The sequence below is a fragment of the Vanessa cardui genome, chromosome 10 (assembly GCF_905220365.1).
Source record: "Vanessa cardui chromosome 10, ilVanCard2.1, whole genome shotgun sequence".
Taxonomy (NCBI): domain Eukaryota; kingdom Metazoa; phylum Arthropoda; class Insecta; order Lepidoptera; family Nymphalidae; genus Vanessa; species Vanessa cardui.
Genome location: NC_061132.1, coordinates 2,182,851 through 2,205,032, shown reverse-complemented (window position 1 = coordinate 2,205,032; position 22,182 = coordinate 2,182,851). Strand labels below are relative to the sequence as shown.

The window sequence follows — 22,182 nt, the reverse complement described above, 5'->3', positions numbered from 1 at the left end:
TGATTATATTGATTGGTCGGGCACCAGTCGATAAACGCACTCGATACATCGATACATACCGAAGTAATATTGATCGCTGTCTGCTCCCGCATATTTCTCAGAACTTGGTCGCCTGTACAATATTTATATGGTATTAAACAAAGTCCCTACCGACGTCTGAATGCATAGATCTTTTAGACTACGTTACAATTTTTAATGCGGTTTTCGTAAAAAGAGTGATTCAAGTGAAAGGTTTTTATGTATAATAAGTAATTATTTTAGATAAGAAACGAAAATTTAAACTTCCCTTGACCGATTAAAAAGAAATATGTCTCTTTAAATATAAAAGTTGTTTATAGACCAGTATTGTACCTGTATGTGACGCGTAGTTCGTAATATAAAGGAATGATATATATGTATATATAATATATGTTATATACTTCACGCTTAACCGCGGTTTAGATGAAATTTCGTATGAGGATAGTTTTAGTACCGAGCTACTTTTTTAATTCGAAAGGGTATAATGGCAGGTGAATGTGTGTGCGCTATAAAGCTTTATACATTTTGCGCGGATATAGCCGCGGGTTCAGCTAGTATGTATATAAAGGAAACAAATTGAGATTGCAATAATCACTCCATATTTTTTTAATAAAACTTACTATATAACTAGGAAGCTGGCTTTGTCGGATAAATATTGGAACGACTTCTTAAAAAGGAGTTAACATGTTTGACGCATGTATCTTATTTATGAATGTTAATAGATTACGGGAAAACGTCTAGGTCGTTTGATAATTTACACTGTATGCTATTGAGGTAGGCCTTGCGGTGATCTCGTATATTCATACTAGGTGTCACACGCCGTTTTCTTTTTGCTTTAGGGTTTTGTCACCAAGTACGTATATAAAAGTAGATTATGTTCTTTTTTGTGGTCTAAGCTTTATAACAAAATCTTTAATTTCGGTGTAATTGTTTGCCAATGAAAGCCTAGCAGGATATCAGGCAGAGATTATTACAACAACTTAGATATTACAAAAGTATAATACAGAAAGGACATTTGTTTTTATGTATATTGCTTAATTCCTTAACTATTTCCCGACGGTATGGGAATCGTGTGTTACGTGACCTATGTGCTAATTAAGGGTATTAGCTACCTCCGTTCTAAAATCGAAATCCGACGAAAAGAAAATCAATATACAAACTTTAATATTACTGATAACTTGACAAGCGATGTCTACGATTTAAACCCCATTATATAAAGTAACGTTTGGCAAAATATATGCAATAGATACCTTGTTATTTAGTATATGCAGATTACAATAAACTACATAATCATTGGTCCAATTATCGATAACTTAGGTCAACGTTTAACACAATATAAATACTTAATTGAATGAATAATACGTTAATTTTAAACTATACAATACGTTGTTTCGAAAAAACATTTAGTTGAAAGTTGTTATTTTTAAATTTACAAATCACATTAACTGTATGTATAGTCATACAATTATTATATATAGAAAAGGATTTTATAATTACATAACGAGATACTTTAAATATACATTCAGAAATAGTTAACCTTTAAGAATCGACGTGCATTTGTAACGTTAGTACCGACGTGAGGTCTGTGAGGCTGCGTCGGAATTTCAAAAGGTGATTACTCACCAAATATGCCCGTTACAACAACGTTGCCTGTTCCGATATCAATGTAGGCGCTAACCATGCACCTGCTGAAAAGCTGGATTCGATATTGTGTAGAAAGGGGTAATCTAGCAATTCGTATACCTTTCGTGGCCTGTGAGACCGCACGTCGGTACTTAAAGGTTAACCTACAGATGTAGATGATTATGATTCTTTGCTAAGTAATTTTCTTGGCTACAAATTGCAATGAAGATTAGCGTAGACAGGTTTCTGCTAAGGGTCTAGAACGACAAGGTATTCCTTTAGTTATTCACATAGCACACATAAGTACATATATCTCTCTCTCTCACGTTGGTTATATATTGATGTTAATGTACTTAATTTAGTGGTAATTTCGTAGCGACTACGAAATGTAAAACAAATGAATTAAATAATGTAATAAATTTTCTATCGCCTTTGACTGACTTAGTTATAATAAATATTACCGAAATTAAAAGTGCATGTCCCTTGTGCCTGTGTAAATAATCTTACCCTCAAACGGTTTCCTTCTTATCATATTTTTAAACATAGATTAAGTCGGTAAACAGTAAACACTTTTTGGACTCGACAAATAACTATTCGCGTTAATGACTCCTATCACTAACCCTTCTCTTGGCCTTTCGGACCCCGACTGTTTTCATTGATATCATATCCAGCTTAAAAGAAGACTTAAATATTACACAAGTCACATTAAATAATAAAAAACATGAAATTATATTAAGCCGTTTCGTTACATTAATTAGTCTGTAGAAACTAGAAACCCATATTATGCATGCATGTCTTAGTACCCTTAGCTCTAATCTTATAATTTTATTTTACGACCAAGAACCCCAGACGACATTTGATAAAAAAAAAACATTAACATTGGAGTTGTAAAAATCAAAATCAAAATAAACTTTATTCGTGTGGGCTTTTACAAGCACTTTTGAATCGTCATTTAACAATTAAGTGAAGCTACCACCGGTTTGGAAAGTAGATTCTACCGAGAAGAACCGGCAAGAAACTCAGTAGTTACTCTTTTTTAAAATTTAAAAAATACAGTCATGTTAGTTAAATACAATTACTTAAATTAATATATCCTGCTTGGAAGGCAACAGGTATTAACTCCACGCTTTTTTATCTTCTATAAAATCTTGTATCGAATAATATGCTTTTTCTACCAATGTATTTTTTACAAATGTAAATTTGTGTTATAAATTCAAATAAGTTATCTTAAAACAAAAGCCAAGTGTAATGACAAGCACATGATACGTTACATCTGAGCTGCCAAGTCGGTGGCAAAATGACGATGTATAGAGATGATTAGTATTTAGTGCCAAAGTCTGCAGGTGGTGGTCTGCTGACCTATTTTATATAAAATAAGGTCTTTCGTAAGTAATTGACATTAATATGTTAAAACGTTACATCATTAAATAAGATGAAATACATTTGTATAAATCAACGACTTAGTATTGTACGACATAACTTAGATGTAGCATCGTCAAATTCAATTAAACCGATTACTGCCGATTTATACAACCAATAGAAATAGCTGCCAATCGCGCCATTCCACGCTATTCGCCGCTATAGATTCTCGCGTCAGCTTAACCGGAGAAAGCAAGTGCATGTCAATCGACGTGTCAAATTGACGACTATATTAGGTCATATGATATTACAAGTTATTAAGTTTGTATAATGATCATATTCATAAGAAATAAATTATGATAATTTGGGATAGTGTATTGATTCGGATTTATGCCGATGCTACATCTAAGTTGTGTCGTACTATACGCGTATGACAAACAAACAAAGCGTTTGAATAATAACTCATCTTGGCCTTGCAGTGAGATAACATACTTTCTTAGAACATCCTAAGGCTTATAATATTATTAGTTTTATATACATAAATGACTTGCCCTTTCTTGTTGGGAACAAACATGATATAGTATTGTTTGCTGTTGATACCTCTTTGGTTTTTAAATTTTGAAGCAGGAATGACGATGTAAACGATGCTATCTCTGGTATAGGACACTGGTTTAGCGTAAATAATCTTAAGCTGAATAGTAAAAATTGTAAAATTTAGTACAGTAAATGTGCCAAATGTAAAAGCTGATGTACTCATCAATGAGAAATCAATGGAACCAGTCAAATCATTTGATTCACTGTTGATGCCAAGATGCAATGGGTCTCTCATATTAAAGGATTAGAGAGTAGACTGAGTTCTGCGGCCTTTGCGGTCAAAAAATTAGATTATTTACCGATGTTTATACGGCTTGCTTAGTATATTTCAGTTGTTTTCACAGTATAATGTCCTACGGTATTATGTTTTGATGTAACGTAGCCGCTATTTGTGCTGCAGAAGAGGGCTATTCGCGCAATCTATAACCTAGGAGCCAAATCATATTAATATAGTAACAGTTGCTTCTAAAAATATATTCTATAATTTTATATGTACGGAACCATATTAATGATTTTATGTGACTCTCATAGCATTGAAACAAGGAACAAACACAAACTTGTTACTTAATCCTGTTACTCGACTGCATAGAGTCAGTAACTCTTTTGTGGAGCAATGTTAGGATTCTACAATAGGATCCCATAAAACATTCAACACGATACCAAATTTAAAAAAATGTTAGGCTTATGTGCGAAATATACAATTTGTGAGTTTATGATTGATAATAAATATCATCATGACCAATATATGTAATAAAAAAATAAGACCCGGAGGAGTTTTGTTCGCCGGTTCTTCTCAGGTCAGAGTGTCCTTTTCCGTACCGCTGGTAGTGTTTAATTTGATTATAAATAAGTAAGTGTAATGCGTCTATATTGAATATAGGAATAGTGGGATGCCCGCGAAACGCGTTTATTTAAAACGTTTTGTTTTGATTTCATTTTATTTTAAACTGCAAGTCATTCATCTACATTTGGCGCCAAAAGGATGAAAACTTTAATGAAATTTATAATGCCAAATAGTTATCATGTTAGTTCAGTTAGATTTGGATTGTGTCGTTGCTAATTTAAGTTTTTAATTTCTCTCTTATCGCCACTAACTTTTTTTTATTGAATATCCAATTGATTTTTTTTTGTTTGAAATTTGATTTAGATTGACGTATTCCAAATTAACACAACGGACTTACATTATTCGCCACTGGGCTCAAGTGCTTATTATACGTAATTCCAAAGCATACATGATTAACATCTCTACTAATTAATCAGTAGACGCTTTTGTAAGGAAAAGGAAATGAATACTACACCAATACAACACACCAGATGCAGCGCGTTTTGGTGAAAGTTTTAATATTTTCATTCATTATTTATTATCATGTCATAATCATTACATAGTATAAAACAAAGTGGCTTACCGCTGTCTGTTCTTATGTGTGCTTGGATCTGTGAAATTACGCAACGTTTTAATGCGGTTTTTTTTATAGACAGAGTGATTCAAGAGGAAGGTTTATACGTAGAGAATAAATACACAATATAGTAGAGGAATACTGATTATTTTAGAGTAATGTGAAGTAGTAAATACGTTCATTTTTTAATTTTTACAAGAAATATTACGGTAGAATAAAGAATTTTAGCATAAAAACATTCATCCTTATCGAATTAAGTCCCTTTTCAGCATGTAATTTAAATAAATGTTTCGAAGATATAAGAAATGCAGGGCATAGCGGTTTGTATTGTCTAATGACAAAAATTCAGTGAACGTTGTCAGATGCTCTGTAGTAAGTATATTCAGTATCAGCATTGCACCCGTGCGAATCCGGGTCGATTTGATAGTGTTATTACAGCTGCGCTTGTTAGTGTCACACGTTTAAATAAAGGCTCTATGTGACAAACGTAAATTTAATTTGCTTGTATAATAGTAAAAATTTCATATGGGAATACCCACTTACGTACAGATTTTAAAAATCAATAAAAACTTGAATAACAAACGAGAGCAAAATAATATTAGTTTCGGTTTTTCCTTCAATGCAAATATTTGTGGTTGCAAAAAACCTTCGTCGCGTACCGATGTGTAATTAAATTGAATGATATTGCTCAGGACTTTATCGGACGACGAAAAATACGTTGTTGTTTTTTTTTTTTAATTCGCTTATCAATTTGTCTTTCTACGCACAGTTTGAACTTTTGAATTATATATTTTCAATTCTAATCGCTACGGGACCATGTGCCAAGTAAGCAACATCAAATTAAGAAAATCATTGATCTTGATTTGCAAAAAAATGTCGTTTGTAACGTCGATGAAACTCTTAACTAAAGTAAATTTAAGGTGGATATAGGAATTGAGGGAAATATTTAATATATTATTAGTAAAAATGTATAAATCAGGAGTTCTTAGTAGTGCACAATGTATCTGAGCTTTTATCAAATCGTATGGGATATGGAAATCTATTTTTTGTTAATGCCCATCTTATTTGATTGAAATGTGTTATGGTATAGCGTTTAATGTTTTTTTTGCATTGTATACAACATACAATAAAAAGAAATTAATAATGATAATAAATTTTTTTAAGAAGGTTGAACCTTCGTTGAAAGATCGGAAGTCGGAAGTAAAATGCAACTTGTCTTATGCAAGACGACCTCCATGGTGGAGTGGTGTGTACACTGGTTTTCATGGGTACGCTACTCTGAGGTCCCGGTTTCGAATCCCGGCCGAGTCGACGCAGATTACCATTAGTTTTATATGTTGTCTTGGGTTTAGGTGTTTGTGGTACCGTCGTTACTTCTGATTTCCATAATACAAGTGCTTTAGCTACTTACATTGGGATCAGAGTAATCTATGATGTCTAATATTTATGCAGTTTTATTTGTACCATATACCATAGTTATAAAGATCTACTAGTATTTTATATAGGTATATAAATTTTATCTTTACTCCACTGGGTATTGAAATGAGTGAAATATATATGTAGAAATAATAGTATTAAGTTTATAATCATCACAATTTTAACGTGCTGCTAAAAAGTTTAAAACTCATCCATTTGAGTTACTTAATGTACCATTAATAAGTAATTTTGTTGCTCGAATAGCTTTTATTACTTTAAAATCGTTTTATTACGTCTAAATATGGCCTGTGGTGTCATCGTAGGTATAAAAAGATGACACGCTCGGATCACACTAATGAACACATGATATGATGATGATGATATCTATCCTAATCTAAATCCAAGATTATAGATTCGAATCTAAGTATTGGTGTGCAAGTAAGTCTTACTTGGTGATAGAGTATCATCAGATATCCGTCAAACAGAAATGCTAAATATTGTTGTGTTCCGGTTGGAAGGGTGAGTGAGCCACTGTCACTACAGGCTCGCGGGACGTAACGTCTTAGTTCCTCAGGTTGGTGGCGTATTGGTGATGTAATGGTTAATATATCTTACAGCGGCATTATCTATGGCCAGTGGCCATAACGTACGGATAAGTCACACGTTCATTAAGTATGGATATATGTAGGTATGGTCCATTCCAATGAACAGAAGACAAAAGCCAAATAAACAACATTTTAAAGAGAATTTATGCGACATAATACATTTTGTATTTAATAAAAAAAGTACCTTTTTGAACGTTGATAAAAGTTATGGAAAATATATTATTGATATAAATAGTTATAAAGTGAATAGCGATGTATTATCGTTCAATATATATTTAATAAAACTCTTAGTAGTACACAATATACCTAGTTGAGCTGTTAACGAAACGCATGATATACGTAAATCTAAGTTTTGTTTATCTTTATTCCTACTTCGATTGGAAAAGGCTACAAATGTTAATCATTAAGGCGCGCCCCTCCACGTTAATCTATTATCGGCATTAGTATGAGTGACGCTTGTGCCTACAATATGTGTTAGTGTGCGTGAAATGACTAAGAATAGAGATAGCAAAACAATACAAAATTATTAGTAATTATATTAAATTTATTCATTTAACGTGTAAGGGCGCGCCTACGTGAATGAAAAGATATATATCTTATGCGTACATAGATAAAGTTACAATAGGATCAAATTATATCATATAGGTAATGACGAATAATGTGTTTTTAATAAGCTTTTATTAAATGTTATCAAGTTACAATGTACTAGTTTCTATCCCTGTTTCGCGTGCGTTTGAGCCTGGGGAAAAGGTGCTAAGTACCCTATGTCATTATCTGTACTCCTGACTTGTATTGATCTAATACCAAACAAAGAAATAAATATACTATCGAATTTATCATTTAGGTTAGGTAATCGAATGCTTGCATTTGTACTGTTTATTTGAATTTTTTGAATGAATTAGTCAATATTCTAATTGTAATGAAACATTGAAATAAGCCTGTTAATAATACAATCTTATTTTTTATATAGAATTTAATGCTGAATGGTTGAACATTAAATAAGTCGCATAACTTTTTTCATCGAATTAATCGTTGATCAGAATTTATTAAACTTATAAATGACTTCAGTCTTTATGTAGAACTAGAGATTACTGAGTATACGTTTTTATGATGAGTTTTAGAGTTTTCAATATACTTCCGACAACCTTATTAAAAATAATAAATCTTCAAAATTAATCCACCTGCCAAATATAAGATAAGCTCTTAAAATCCGTACATTAGCTCTTATCTATTTGTAAAATCTTTCTTTATCAGGATATAATAGAGTTAGAAAAATGCTTCTGGTGTCTCCGAAATTCGGCGCCGACGGGAGAGCTGGACGCGTCCAGCTTGCGCGGTCTCCTGACGCCGCCGTTGCCTCGTGCCGCTTTCGAGGGCACGTTCCTCGCCTTCGACGAGAACAGGGATGGACACATCGACTTCAAGGAGTTGTGCTGCGGGCTCAGCGCCGCCTGCCGAGGACCAACTACGGAGAGGCTCAAATGTAAGTCTTTATTGAAGTATTATCATCAAATCATTCCCTTTTGATATTAATATTTTTATAGTCAACGTTTTTATGCTTGCCCTGTGTCTAATAGACGTCAGCAAAGAGTCAAAATACATAAAGTTTATACCTAATTACTGGAAAAGCGTAACTTTGCTAGTACTTTGCCGTTCTTTTCATAAAGTCTATATCAGACGAGATGGTTATAAGTTTCATTCTAAAGTAAAAGTCGTCTCGAATAGCGTATCCTTTAATTTAGTTTTCTTTTTAACTTGACTGAAAAACTTTTAGAGTTATCACTTAGGTTAGCAAGCCATTCTGACTGTTTATTTTTAGTCGAAAGATATCTTAATGTTGTCTTAAATTTTCGCGATTATTACACATTTAAATAAAACTAATTATAACGGATGAATCGCGTATATTAATTATTTTTAAACATCCCGACGTTTCGAGCACTTTGCAGTGTTCGTGGTCACGGGTAGACTAAGATGACATTTGTCTATTTGAAGAACAAAGGAAATATTATTAACAACTACCGCCAACGATTTCTCAATTGATGTCTTGAGTAACGTTCCGGTTGCACGCAGAAGGCACTAACTGTATCTTTAGGTCTTGCAGTCTGTTGGATTTGGGATTTTAAATTTTTAATAAGTGGATCCCAGGTGTTAGAAAGTCTCCAACCATCTTCTCTATTGAAGTTCGGATGTTTTTGAATTTCAATAGCCTCGCGTATCATTCTAGGAATGAATCTGTGTTCTCTAGCGAGGATCTGTGGTTTATCAAATCGGATAAAATGGTTAGGTTTATCCAGAGCATGTTCACAGACTGCAGACTTTGAAGAACGCCTATTTTTGACATCTCCTATATGTTCCTTGACCCTGGTACCGATGCTTCTCTTTGTTTGGCCTATGTAAGATAAACCACACTCACATTCGAGTTTATATACTCCTGCAGTTTGTAAAGGGATATTACTCTTGATAGGTCTCAAGAACTGGCTCACTTTCTTATGAGGCTTGTAAACGGTTTTAATCGAAGCTCGCTTCAAGATGTTGCCAATCCTGTCTGTAACTCCTTTCACATACGGTAGAAATGCAGGTTGTCGCTCAACTGTGGGTGGCTTGGTACGGCTTCTGCGATGCTGGCGAGGCACGGGCAGCTTGTTCTGGTGGAGTGCAAGCTTGACCTGACGTAGCTCGTCCTCTAGGTGTTCAGCATCGCAGAGATGGTGGGCTCTCTGAAACAAAGATTTGCCAACGGTAGCTAACTGACTAGGGTGGTGGTGCGAGTCACCATTGAGGTATTTGTTGGTGTGTGTGGGTTTCCTATAAACTGTGTGACTTAATGTATTATCAGGATTCTTGATAATAAGGATATCAAGGAAAGCTAAAGAATTATTTGCCTCTAATTCCATAGTAAATTGAATGTTTTTATTTATAGAATTAAGATGTACTAAAAATGCAGATGTCAGATCACTAGGTAATATTGTGAAAGTGTCATCTACGTACCGTTTATAAAACCTAGGTGTTATTGGTCCGGAGCGAAGAGCCCTCTCCTCCAGGTCTTCCATGAATAAATCGGCGACCACGGGGGATACTGGAGAACCCATGGCTACCCCGTCAACTTGTACATAGAATTCATCATTCCACAATAAATAACCTGATGTGAGGCAGTGATGTAACAGCTCTGCATATTCAATAGGCATGTTGTGTGTCTGTAGCTTCCTCTTAACAATTTCGATGCAGTCTTGTATGGGTAAGCATGTAAACAATGACTGGACATCAAAACTAACCATTTTCTCGTTGTTGGTTAATTTAAGGTCTTTGATTTCACCAACAAACTGGTAAGAATCCTTGACATACGCCGCAGTGTGTCCTCGGAGGGGTGATAATATCCTTGTTATGTGTTGAGCCAATCTATATGTTGGTGTATCGATTTGGCTTACAATAGGACGCAGCGGAGCACCAGTTTTATGGATCTTAGGTAACCCATACAGTTTTGGCGGCTTTGCACATGTAGGCACGAGTGATTTTTTGTCCAGATTTAATTTCTCTTGATGTTTTGATATTAACGCGGATGTCTTTTTAAGAATATTATTTGTAGGATCTTTATTTACTTTTTTATAAGTTTTAACATCCGATAGAATCGCGGAAATTTTCTGGTTATAATCACACGTATCCATCACAACGGTCGCGTTTCCCTTATCTGCTCGGAGGACTGTAATGTCTTTATTGTTGCGTAGGTTCTTCAGAGCAATAGATTCATCACGAGTAAGGTTTCTTTTCGGTGGCCGGCTTCGACGTAAAACACTCGAGATGTCCTGTCGAATATCTTCCGAGTCTTCCTTTGTGATGTTATTTTTGAAAAGACACTCCTCCACATTGCAAATAATGTCTTCAAACGGTATTTTGGATGGAGCCGGTGCAAAATTTAAGCCTTTATTTAATACCGCAACAGTCGATTCATCTAAACTTTGTTTTGACAGATTGACAAGTGACGTACGCGCAGGTTTTTGAATTTCCCCGGTGTTGCCATTATTGAAGTTGTTATAATTTGATTTTACCCCGCTGAGTTTTTCGAACTTTTCTATTTGTTTTAATTTTAAGTTATTATATTTTGTAGCGGCTCGTTTATTGGTAAAATCGTTGCATTTTTGCCAATCTGTTTTTGATAATCGCGACTCGAGTTCTTTGCTTAGGTTGTCAATTTGATCCGTTAACCGTCGCGCGTCAAATCGATGTTCTCGGATGAGTTGTAATAATAATTTCTTACTTGCCTGATTGAGTATTTTATCACCATGCCTTATGTCCTTCTTAGGTGCGATCCTTACACAAACCGGAATAAGATTATGGTCACGGCATCTTTTCAGGAAGTTCATGGACGTTACGAATCGGGCATGTTTGACTTTTAGGTACTCTAACCGGCGAATTTGATTTGATGTTTCCAGTCCGTACTGGTTCACATAATGTTGTCTTAAATTTTCGCGATTATTACACATTTAAATAAAACTAATTATAACGGATGAATCGCGTATATTAATTATTTTTAAACATCCCGACGTTTCGAGCACTTTGCAGTGTTCGTGGTCACGGGTAGACTAAGATGACATTTGTCTATTTGAAGAACAAAGGAAATATTATTAACAACTACCGCCAACGATTTCTCAATTGATGTCTTGAGTAACGTTCCGGTTGCACGCAGAAGGCACTAACTGTATCTTTAGGTCTTGCAGTCTGTTGGATTTGGGATTTTAAATTTTTAATAAGTGGATCCCAGGTGTTAGAAAGTCTCCAACCATCTTCTCTATTGAAGTTCGGATGTTTTTGAATTTCAATAGCCTCGCGTATCATTCTAGGAATGAATCTGTGTTCTCTAGCGAGGATCTGTGGTTTATCAAATCGGATAAAATGGTTAGGTTTATCCAGAGCATGTTCACAGACTGCAGACTTTGAAGAACGCCTATTTTTGACATCTCCTATATGTTCCTTGACCCTGGTACCGATGCTTCTCTTTGTTTGGCCTATGTAAGATAAACCACACTCACATTCGAGTTTATATACTCCTGCAGTTTGTAAAGGGATATTACTCTTGATAGGTCTCAAGAACTGGCTCACTTTCTTATGAGGCTTGTAAACGGTTTTAATCGAAGCTCGCTTCAAGATGTTGCCAATCCTGTCTGTAACTCCTTTCACATACGGTAGAAATGCAGGTTGTCGCTCAACTGTGGGTGGCTTGGTACGGCTTCTGCGATGCTGGCGAGGCACGGGCAGCTTGTTCTGGTGGAGTGCAAGCTTGACCTGACGTAGCTCGTCCTCTAGGTGTTCAGCATCGCAGAGATGGTGGGCTCTCTGAAACAAAGATTTGCCAACGGTAGCTAACTGACTAGGGTGGTGGTGCGAGTCACCATTGAGGTATTTGTTGGTGTGTGTGGGTTTCCTATAAACTGTGTGACTTAATGTATTATCAGGATTCTTGATAATAAGGATATCAAGGAAAGCTAAAGAATTATTTGCCTCTAATTCCATAGTAAATTGAATGTTTTTATTTATAGAATTAAGATGTACTAAAAATGCAGATGTCGATACACCAACATATAGATTGGCTCAACACATAACAAGGATATTATCACCCCTCCGAGGACACACTGCGGCGTATGTCAAGGATTCTTACCAGTTTGTTGGTGAAATCAAAGACCTTAAATTAACCAACAACGAGAAAATGGTTAGTTTTGATGTCCAGTCATTGTTTACATGCTTACCCATACAAGACTGCATCGAAATTGTTAAGAGGAAGCTACAGACACACAACATGCCTATTGAATATGCAGAGCTGTTACATCACTGCCTCACATCAGGTTATTTATTGTGGAATGATGAATTCTATGTACAAGTTGACGGGGTAGCCATGGGTTCTCCAGTATCCCCCGTGGTCGCCGATTTATTCATGGAAGACCTGGAGGAGAGGGCTCTTCGCTCCGGACCAATAACACCTAGGTTTTATAAACGGTACGTAGATGACACTTTCACAATATTACCTAGTGATCTGACATCTGCATTTTTAGTACATCTTAATTCTATAAATAAAAACATTCAATTTACTATGGAATTAGAGGCAAATAATTCTTTAGCTTTCCTTGATATCCTTATTATCAAGAATCCTGATAATACATTAAGTCACACAGTTTATAGGAAACCCACACACACCAACAAATACCTCAATGGTGACTCGCACCACCACCCTAGTCAGTTAGCTACCGTTGGCAAATCTTTGTTTCAGAGAGCCCACCATCTCTGCGATGCTGAACACCTAGAGGACGAGCTACGTCAGGTCAAGCTTGCACTCCACCAGAACAAGCTGCCCGTGCCTCGCCAGCATCGCAGAAGCCGTACCAAGCCACCCACAGTTGAGCGACAACCTGCATTTCTACCGTATGTGAAAGGAGTTACAGACAGGATTGGCAACATCTTGAAGCGAGCTTTGATTAAAACCGTTTACAAGCCTCATAAGAAAGTGAGCCAGTTCTTGAGACCTATCAAGAGTAATATCCCTTTACAAACTGCAGGAGTATATAAACTCGAATGTGAGTGTGGTTTATCTTACATAGGCCAAACAAAGAGAAGCATCGGTACCAGGGTCAAGGAACATATAGGAGATGTCAAAAATAGGCGTTCTTCAAAGTCTGCAGTCTGTGAACATGCTCTGGATAAACCTAACCATTTTATCCGATTTGATAAACCACAGATCCTCGCTAGAGAACACAGATTCATTCCTAGAATGATACGCGAGGCTATTGAAATTCAAAAACATCCGAACTTCAATAGAGAAGATGGTTGGAGACTTTCTAACACCTGGGATCCACTTATTAAAAATTTAAAATCCCAAATCCAACAGACTGCAAGACCTAAAGATACAGTTAGTGCCTTCTGCGTGCAACCGGAACGTTACTCAAGACATCAATTGAGAAATCGTTGGCGGTAGTTGTTAATAATATTTCCTTTGTTCTTCAAATAGACAAATGTCATCTTAGTCTACCCGTGACCACGAACACTGCAAAGTGCTCGAAACGTCGGGATGTTTAAAAATAATTAATATACGCGATTCATCCGTTATAATTAGTTTTATTTAAATGAAAGATATCTTAAGAACAAATCAATCGATTAAGATCCGTGCCGCGTTCGGGGGGTGATTGAGACTTAGATCTGATTAGATTTTTAAGTCAATCAATCAAGCTGTTCCGGTGATATTGGAAAAATAAAACGGCAGGAAATTGTAGGAACTTGCAATGTTAACCACATATATAAGCAAAAATATATACCTAGTAGATTTTAGGGTATGCCAGATTCAAGTTCTAGGAATTCGGATAATTATTCGGATGTAGGATGAGGTTGAAGGGTTACGAACTCAATTTCAGATTGGTCGTAAAAATCCCTTAGTCGAGTTTAACGATACGACACTTTGACATTTGATAGTTTTCGGCCCTTCTCGATCGTAATATCAATCAAGTTAATAACGTTACTTCGAAAATGTAATATTTGTGATTTCTCTCATTAAGGCGGATGATTTGAATGTGTATCTAAATTATACCAAGTCTTCGAAATGCAAATGCAATACGAGTTTCTTGCCATTTCTTCTCGCTAGAAGCTGCTTAATTATTGACGATTCAAAAACGCTTTAATGTGAAGTTTACTTGATTGGATTTGAAAATGGATCATTTCCGTTCATTTTAGGTAATAATCGAAATGTGAAGTGATGATCGATGCTTGATTCTTTAATTGAATTCCAATACGATTGTCGAATCTATATTTGATCTATTCAATGTTATTTGTGTTTATCTAACGTAAAAATATGCTTTGTTCATGGTTTTTAACTTATTCGATAGCGTTGACATTTAATGCGACAAATCAAAACGGCGCTGTCTGGTAATAGATATTGAAATCGTTGTTCAGTTTTTCACATCGAACATCGAAATCGCAATCGAAAGTGAAAACGTTAACGCTCTTGATTGTTTGTTTCTAATATTTTGCGAGTGTAATTTTAACAATTTTATAAGTTTAATTCACTTTACGCTTATACGAGTAATTTTGTAAAATTCGTTACAAGTATAATGTTCCTTTCCGCCTCTTTGTCATCCATTATCACCAAAAAACAAAATGCTACAAGAATTTGTGTGTGTTTGTCTCAGATTTTCAATAATGATTACCTCGCATTTCGATCTATAGTTTTATAAATAAAAGAGCATAATTATATCGCAACGTCATGTTTTAATTTATTCAATGATCTCTCAGTAATAACACTCAAATTTAGCGACTTTTTCTTGTGTTTGATAGTAGCGATGACGTCAACAGACTCCGAGATACAGTATCGAGAGATAAGCTGTTCTTTCTAATATTGTATCTGATCGTCGTTACTGATACGGTCGAATACCGTTCGATGTCATTCGTATGGAGATTTTATGTTTAGTGGTCCCACTTTGTGAGGATGTATGCTGGATAGATGTAAATACTTTGTGGTAGGGGTATAAGTTGTGAGTCGAGATGGCCCAGTTGGTACAACGCGTGCATCTTAACCGATGATTGCGGGTTCAAACCCAGGCAAGCACCGCTGATTCATGTGCTTAATTTGTCTTTATAATTCATCTCGTGCTCAGCGGTGAAGGAAAACATCGTGAGAAAACCTGCATGTGACAAATTTCATAGAAACAGCGTGGTGGAATATGTTCCAAACCTTCTCCTCAAAGGGAGATGAGGCCTTTAGCCCAGCAGTGGGAATTTACAGGCTGTTGTTGTTGTTGTTGTTTGTGGTAGGGTTATGTGCAGTCCCATCTAGTTATAAGACCACCAGATAAGCAGTAACAGTTAGCATAGTTGTGTTCCATGAATGTTTAATATTTCTTAAACCGTCTATCTATCTATACCATAAGAATTTTCACTTGGTGGCCTTTGTGCAAGTCCGTCTGGGTAGGTACCACCCACTCATCAGATATTCTACCGCCAAACAACAGTACTTGGTATTGTTGTGTTCCGGTTTGAAGGGTGAGTGAGCCAGTGAAACAGGCACAAGGGACATCTTGGTTACCAAGGTCCCAAAAATAGAAAAATGTCTATCTGTAATCGACTTCTTCGATCTTCGCGATGACTAAGTGAGAATAGTACGGACTACAGCATCATAATTTTGCAAAAACAATGTATTTGATTCAGTTAGTATGTCACAGATGCCTTTGGGCGCTATCGTGAAACGCACCATTGATCTTAATAATCAATAAGCTTGTAAAAACAGGTTTCGCATGTTGTCCCAAAAATATTCATAAGGCGGGTATCGTGTCGAGACACTAAAGCAAAAAGCAAAAAAAATCTACAATATCCTTGATATGATATAGAGGTTTCTTTTTTTATTCTTTCCAAAGCTGGTATTATCTCTCGAAGCCTCACAAAACTTGACGTTATAACGTATAACGTTAGGAGGTTTGCCTAAAATTCATTATAATTTACTAGCGACCCGCTCGGCTACGTAGTCGCACAGTACAGCTAGGTATAAATAAAAAAAAAATGCTTTTAATTGACGGAAATATCCAAATCTTAACAGTGTAAGAGCTGCTAACTGCATTATTATTTTTAAACTTAAAGTATTTAAATTAAACAGATACTTTGGCGTGTTCAAAAACAATACATCGTTAAGATATGCTTTATTACGAGCTAATAGATTAGCTCCGTTGAGATACGGGAGCCTGCGAGATACATCATGTTCTCATGATTCCGAGTAATGTTCACGAAACAATGCACTCCAGTAGGCTTCTAGAATAATCTATTGTGACGTAGTTATATGTAGTTTATACGCGAACATTACCAAGTTTAATTACGTACAAAAAAATTCAATGAACGTCCGATTTCATGCAGTTTTGTATTAATGGTAAATTGTTTTGTTTTTGTTTATGATTATCATTGCATAGTATAAAACAGAGTCACTTCAAGCTGTCTGTCAGTATGATGTACATACTGACAGACAGCTTGTAAGCAGCAGCTTACACTTTTTTCTAATAGATAGAGTAATTCGAGAGTTAGGTTTTTGTATACAATACACAGACATAGTAAATATACACTGATCATTTTAGAAATGTCTAATGTGATGTCGTAAATATACAAATTTTATAGTATATAAAGCATCAGTATTGCACCCCAGTTATTTAATAAAAATTCATAACGAAATCATTAAGAGGTTTTATATAACAAAGAAATTACTGCGTTTTCAAAATATAGCTTCTGAAGTCTGAATTCTTCTATAGAATAATAGCATCAACCAAATTGGTCTATTCGAATAATCAGCGAATATGGCTGTAATACGAAGTAAGTGCTACCTGTGAAATATAGAACACGATCCCTTTTATGTTGGATAAAAGTAATCAAGCGGCAATACTTAGTTTTGTTGCACTAAGGACGTTGTCAAGGTCGTTGGTACTTTAACAAATGGTTAAAATTACATATCGGTTACCACTTACCACCAAGACTCCTATTTGTCCGTAAAAAAATGTTCGTAACCATTACTGTAATGAAATATCTGCCAAGTAATATATTTATAATCATATCATTATGTAAGTATCTAATCATATCTTATTTGCGGATATGTTTAAAAAAATTTCAGTAGGGTTGCTGATCAATCTCCGTTTATATGGATTTTCTTTTTTTAACAACATTGTATTGTTTATCTGGCTGATATATAGTCGTCAAATTGATTCATATTTTTCATTCTATTTTAAGTCAAGTGAATGGTAATAATAAGCATGTTTAAAAAACAAAAAGTGTCTAATATTAATGCAATGGTCATTATCACGTATTCTAACATCAAACAGCAATGCAATTTTTGTTTTCCTGATTGAAAGGTGAATAAGCAACCATACTACAAGCACTATCGAGATAACATCCATTGCTAAATATAATAGTAAAAAAATATATGTAAGGAATGGTTAGATGGTAGATGGTCCATACTCCATATACCCGTACGCAATGTTTTTGTAGCTGGCAAGTGGCAACCCTAGGTTTTAACGGACGATTGGCATGTATGTATTTAAAAAAAATAACCTCTGCCTGTATCCCAGGTCATTTTGGTAATATCGATTTTCATTCATCGAATTGTTGTTTGTAATCCTTTAGAGGTTTTTATACTAAGTTATGCAATATTATTACTGTAGGTTACTTGGTAACTGAACGGTAAGGTAACCTGACTGTATTACTACTGTATAATATTAATTTATTCAAAGAAGAGGTACGACGGGCATTAGTAGCAATAAATCTAAATAAACCTATGGTTTTGTCATTATAAATAGTATATACTTTATTTACATAAGGCTCATTAGCATTAAGGCCTTGACTTTATATAAATAATAAATAAAAATAGTTACTGTACAAATTATGACCACATAGAGTGGTGGCGAGAATACTAGCATAATTTCACCGTTTAATCGCAATTTCTATCTTCTGAACCAGAAATGAACCCTCCTAGCACCAGTGGAGGCAAGGCGAGGTGTTTTATACTTTTAAAGAACATTTTTGCACTACTACTACCAAAATAGAAATACATACTTCAACTACAACTACCTATCTAATATTTTTTTAAATCCAAAGATTGTGGAAATAACTAATAAATACGTTAATTGGGATGCAAATTAAAGTATGTATCGTTGGGTACAAATATTAGACTGTGGAAAAAATATACATTTCGACTTCTTGACTCTATCGAAAGAAGTTTGCCATGCACAGATTAGAATACACAATCTATAATACAGAGTAGAAACTACTCATCTATACATATAATAAAATTGCATACATAAACAAAATTAACTTCGATTAATTTAGATTTTTGTCTGTCTGTTTGTTCTGGCTAGACCGATTTTGACGGGACTTTTACAGGCAGATGGCAGATGAAACAAGGATTTACTATACTTAGACTATAACAATAACTTTATTGTAAAATTCTAACGAGCACGAAGTCGCATGCACACCTAGTAGATTATAAATGTGCACTGTATTAAATCATTTAATGTGTCTAGCATAGGTTGCAAGACTGGCAACTGTTTAACTGAAATAAGTGGTCACCTCTGCTCATTGATGTTGTCATTGAAAGATATATTAATTATCCTTTACCACTTGAAAAGGAGTATGATGGGTGCCTACTCATAGTGACTTACATAAACACCAGTGCTTAACTACTAATATAAATACTATAAGTAAAAATTTGCTTAAACAAACAATTCAATAATGATTATTTTGCAAAATATATCTCAAAGTACGCAAGTTCGATAACTTATCTGAGCTATATCTGCTCCCGATTCAATACGATGTAAATTAATCCACAGATAGTGACGATTGTCGAATATAATATTCTAACGAGGACGATGTGTCATACGTATTTGTTTGAAGCTGTGTCATTGATTGTTTTATCGCGATTAAGAAAAAAGGACAAAAAATATTCTATCAAGATTTTCAACATGTTAATATAGCTTATTCAAGTAGTCATTTTCCAGTATTAAATTGAATTTAAAGCTTTAGCTGATTCGGAATGTAAATCTACATTCAAAATCAAAAATTGCCTGTTCTTTTCAAATGTAGATTTAAACAGATTTGAACAGAACAGGCAAGAAAATCAGATTCTCAAATGTTACTATTTGTAATTAAAATTATTATTAATTTGATACTCATTAAATTTATATATTCTAAATGAAAATGTTATACTTATCACGATTATAATTTTGTTGTTGATGCCTTTGAATTTTTAATGTTAATATCGCTCTTTTCCACGATAGTGAAATCACGTGAATCATCGGACAATAAATTGATTATAAACATTTCATCCCTTAATTTGATTCATGTCAAAACCAATGAAATATTCCGCCTGTAATGCTTCCAAAGAAGCTTAGAACGTTCGAGAGCTTTCTATCGTTGGCCCTGTCTAAACATCTGACACTTTAGGAAATTAATTAATTAAACTAATGTTGCCATTATTTGAAGTATTTTACGAACTATCCATGTTTTAATTAACGTTGATATGATAACATCGTTTGAAGCAATTCATTCTTTAGCGGATATTTTATTCCGATTTATTCGATTAGTAAAGTTAATATCTATTTTCGTCGCCTATTAAACCGAGCAATCATTAAAATTGATCGATCGTTTCCCATTGACACAGTAATTAATTCATTATATTTGCATAATATAGATTATACAAGCGACAAAAACAACGGATATCCGGCCCTTTCCGTTTACGTTTGTTTCGGTAACTGTACATTTGAACATAACTGTTAAGTTTGAAATAAGAATGTAAAAAAAAATGTAATGTCAACAGCGTTTAATAATCACAGATAAAATATATGTACTTCATGATAGAGATAAAGCTATTAACACGTTTTATTAGAAAAACGTAGGTAATAGGTATTTTATTTGATGTATGAATGTCGTTATTAGATTTATGCGAACATTATTACTTTTTGAGTTTTCGCTTGCGTTAGCTTTGGTTGACACACGTGTTAGTGAGATATCTGTGTTATTAAAATCATTTTGTGTTGTTCTTTCAATAATTTTTTAGTGCAAATAGTTAATTTATATGGTTTCTGGGTTTTACTAACATTATTCGGTTTCGGTAAGTGTTAATTTTCTTTTATAGTTAACATATATTAGTTAGTAAGTTAAAGTAAGTAGTTTAAAAATGGATGTCGACCCTCCTCCTGAACCTCCCGATCCTGGGGGTTTGGAAACTGTTATTGACGGTTCGAAATCTTCCGCTCGGAAACGTTCTGGGGATAAATCCTCCGTTTCACCCGATTCCTCCTCTAAGAAGACAGTCACCCATCCCACTACCGCAAATCCTTCCATCCAGACTGTATATGTCAATCCCGCCTTTACTGATGGCCCTAAAAGTTACGCTAATGACGATAAGGGCCCATTCATAGTTCATGTCTCACGTGAAGTTGCTGACCCAGCTGCAGGAAACTCAATTCGTGCAATCAAATTCGGTCAATTCTTGCATAAACATAAAATTGGCTCCATTGTTAATGATGGGGTAAAAAATGTTGGCCGGAACAGAATAGAGGTACAATTTTCTTCAGCTCAAGCAGCGAATAACTTTTTAAATAACCCTATCTTGGAACTTTGTAAGTACAAAGCAACATTACCAACTTACAATGTTACCAGAATGGGTCTTGTGAAGGGTGTACCAGTTGATTGGTCTATGGAGGACCTTCTAGAGTCTGTCGAGCTTCCTCATGGTTGTGGTGAAATTATGAAACTGAGACGATTGAATCGAAAAAATGTCAATGAAGGAGTTGTGACCTGGATCCCAACTCAGTCTGTAGTTATAACTTTTAAGGGCCAAATCCTGCCTAATAAAATTTATTCCTATCATACCTCTCTCCCGGTTGAAACCTACAATCTTCCTACCATCATTTGCTTGAACTGTTGTCGTTATGGCCACATCAAGACACAGTGTAGATCCACACCCAGATGTTTTAAATGCTCAAAATCTCATACAGGTGACTTGTGTGAGGTTAATAAGGAAAACTCTACATGCCTTCACTGTTCTGGTAAACACTTTGCCACTGATAAAGATTGTCCAGAGTACTCACGGCAGCAATCAATAAAAATTGTTATGTCGCAGGATAACATCTCTTACATGGAGGCAGCCTCTCGCTTCCCAAACGTCCGCAGATCCTACGCTGAGATTGCAAAAGAAATGTTCTCCTCTCCTGTGTACACTCCGCCAAGCCCTAGTTGTCCCTCTAGCCTTCAGTCTAAATCCACCCCTCCTCCTAATAGATCATATAAACAGACCGTCTTCCGTTCTCCTCCCCCTAGAGTTCCTCTAGGAAAGGGTTATGATAAACATGCCCACCAAGCTATAGTTGGTAATTGCCCCTCCTCGTCTCCAAATGGTTGTGCTCTGAATGTTGGTAACCCCTCCCCTCCTAATAACAATCCCAACTTACTAGAATTATTAATTAAAACTCTCCTAAGCATCCTAAGTACATGTAATGAAATTCCTCTACCGTCCAACGTTGCCAATGATTTAACTCAACTCTTTAATATATTTAAAAATGGCCCCAATCAGATTCCTTCAATGGAACTGTAAGAGTGTCCGTCATAAGAAACCTGACCTCCTCTCTCTTATTAATTCTCATAAACCTGTCATTGTTGCCCTCTCTGAGACA

General features: G+C 35.1%; 1 protein-coding gene across 1 annotated transcript in view; it reads left to right on the top strand.

The window, feature by feature from the left end:
• The window catches only part of LOC124532690 (ubiquitin carboxyl-terminal hydrolase 32), a 41,204-nt gene that overhangs the window by 3,106 nt on the left and 15,916 nt on the right, over positions 1-22,182 (top strand). Inside the window, exon 4 of the mRNA XM_047107716.1 lies at positions 8,267-8,495. Within this exon, the coding sequence (XP_046963672.1) occupies positions 8,267-8,495 (229 nt within the window). The remainder of the gene's footprint in view (positions 1-8,266; positions 8,496-22,182) is intronic.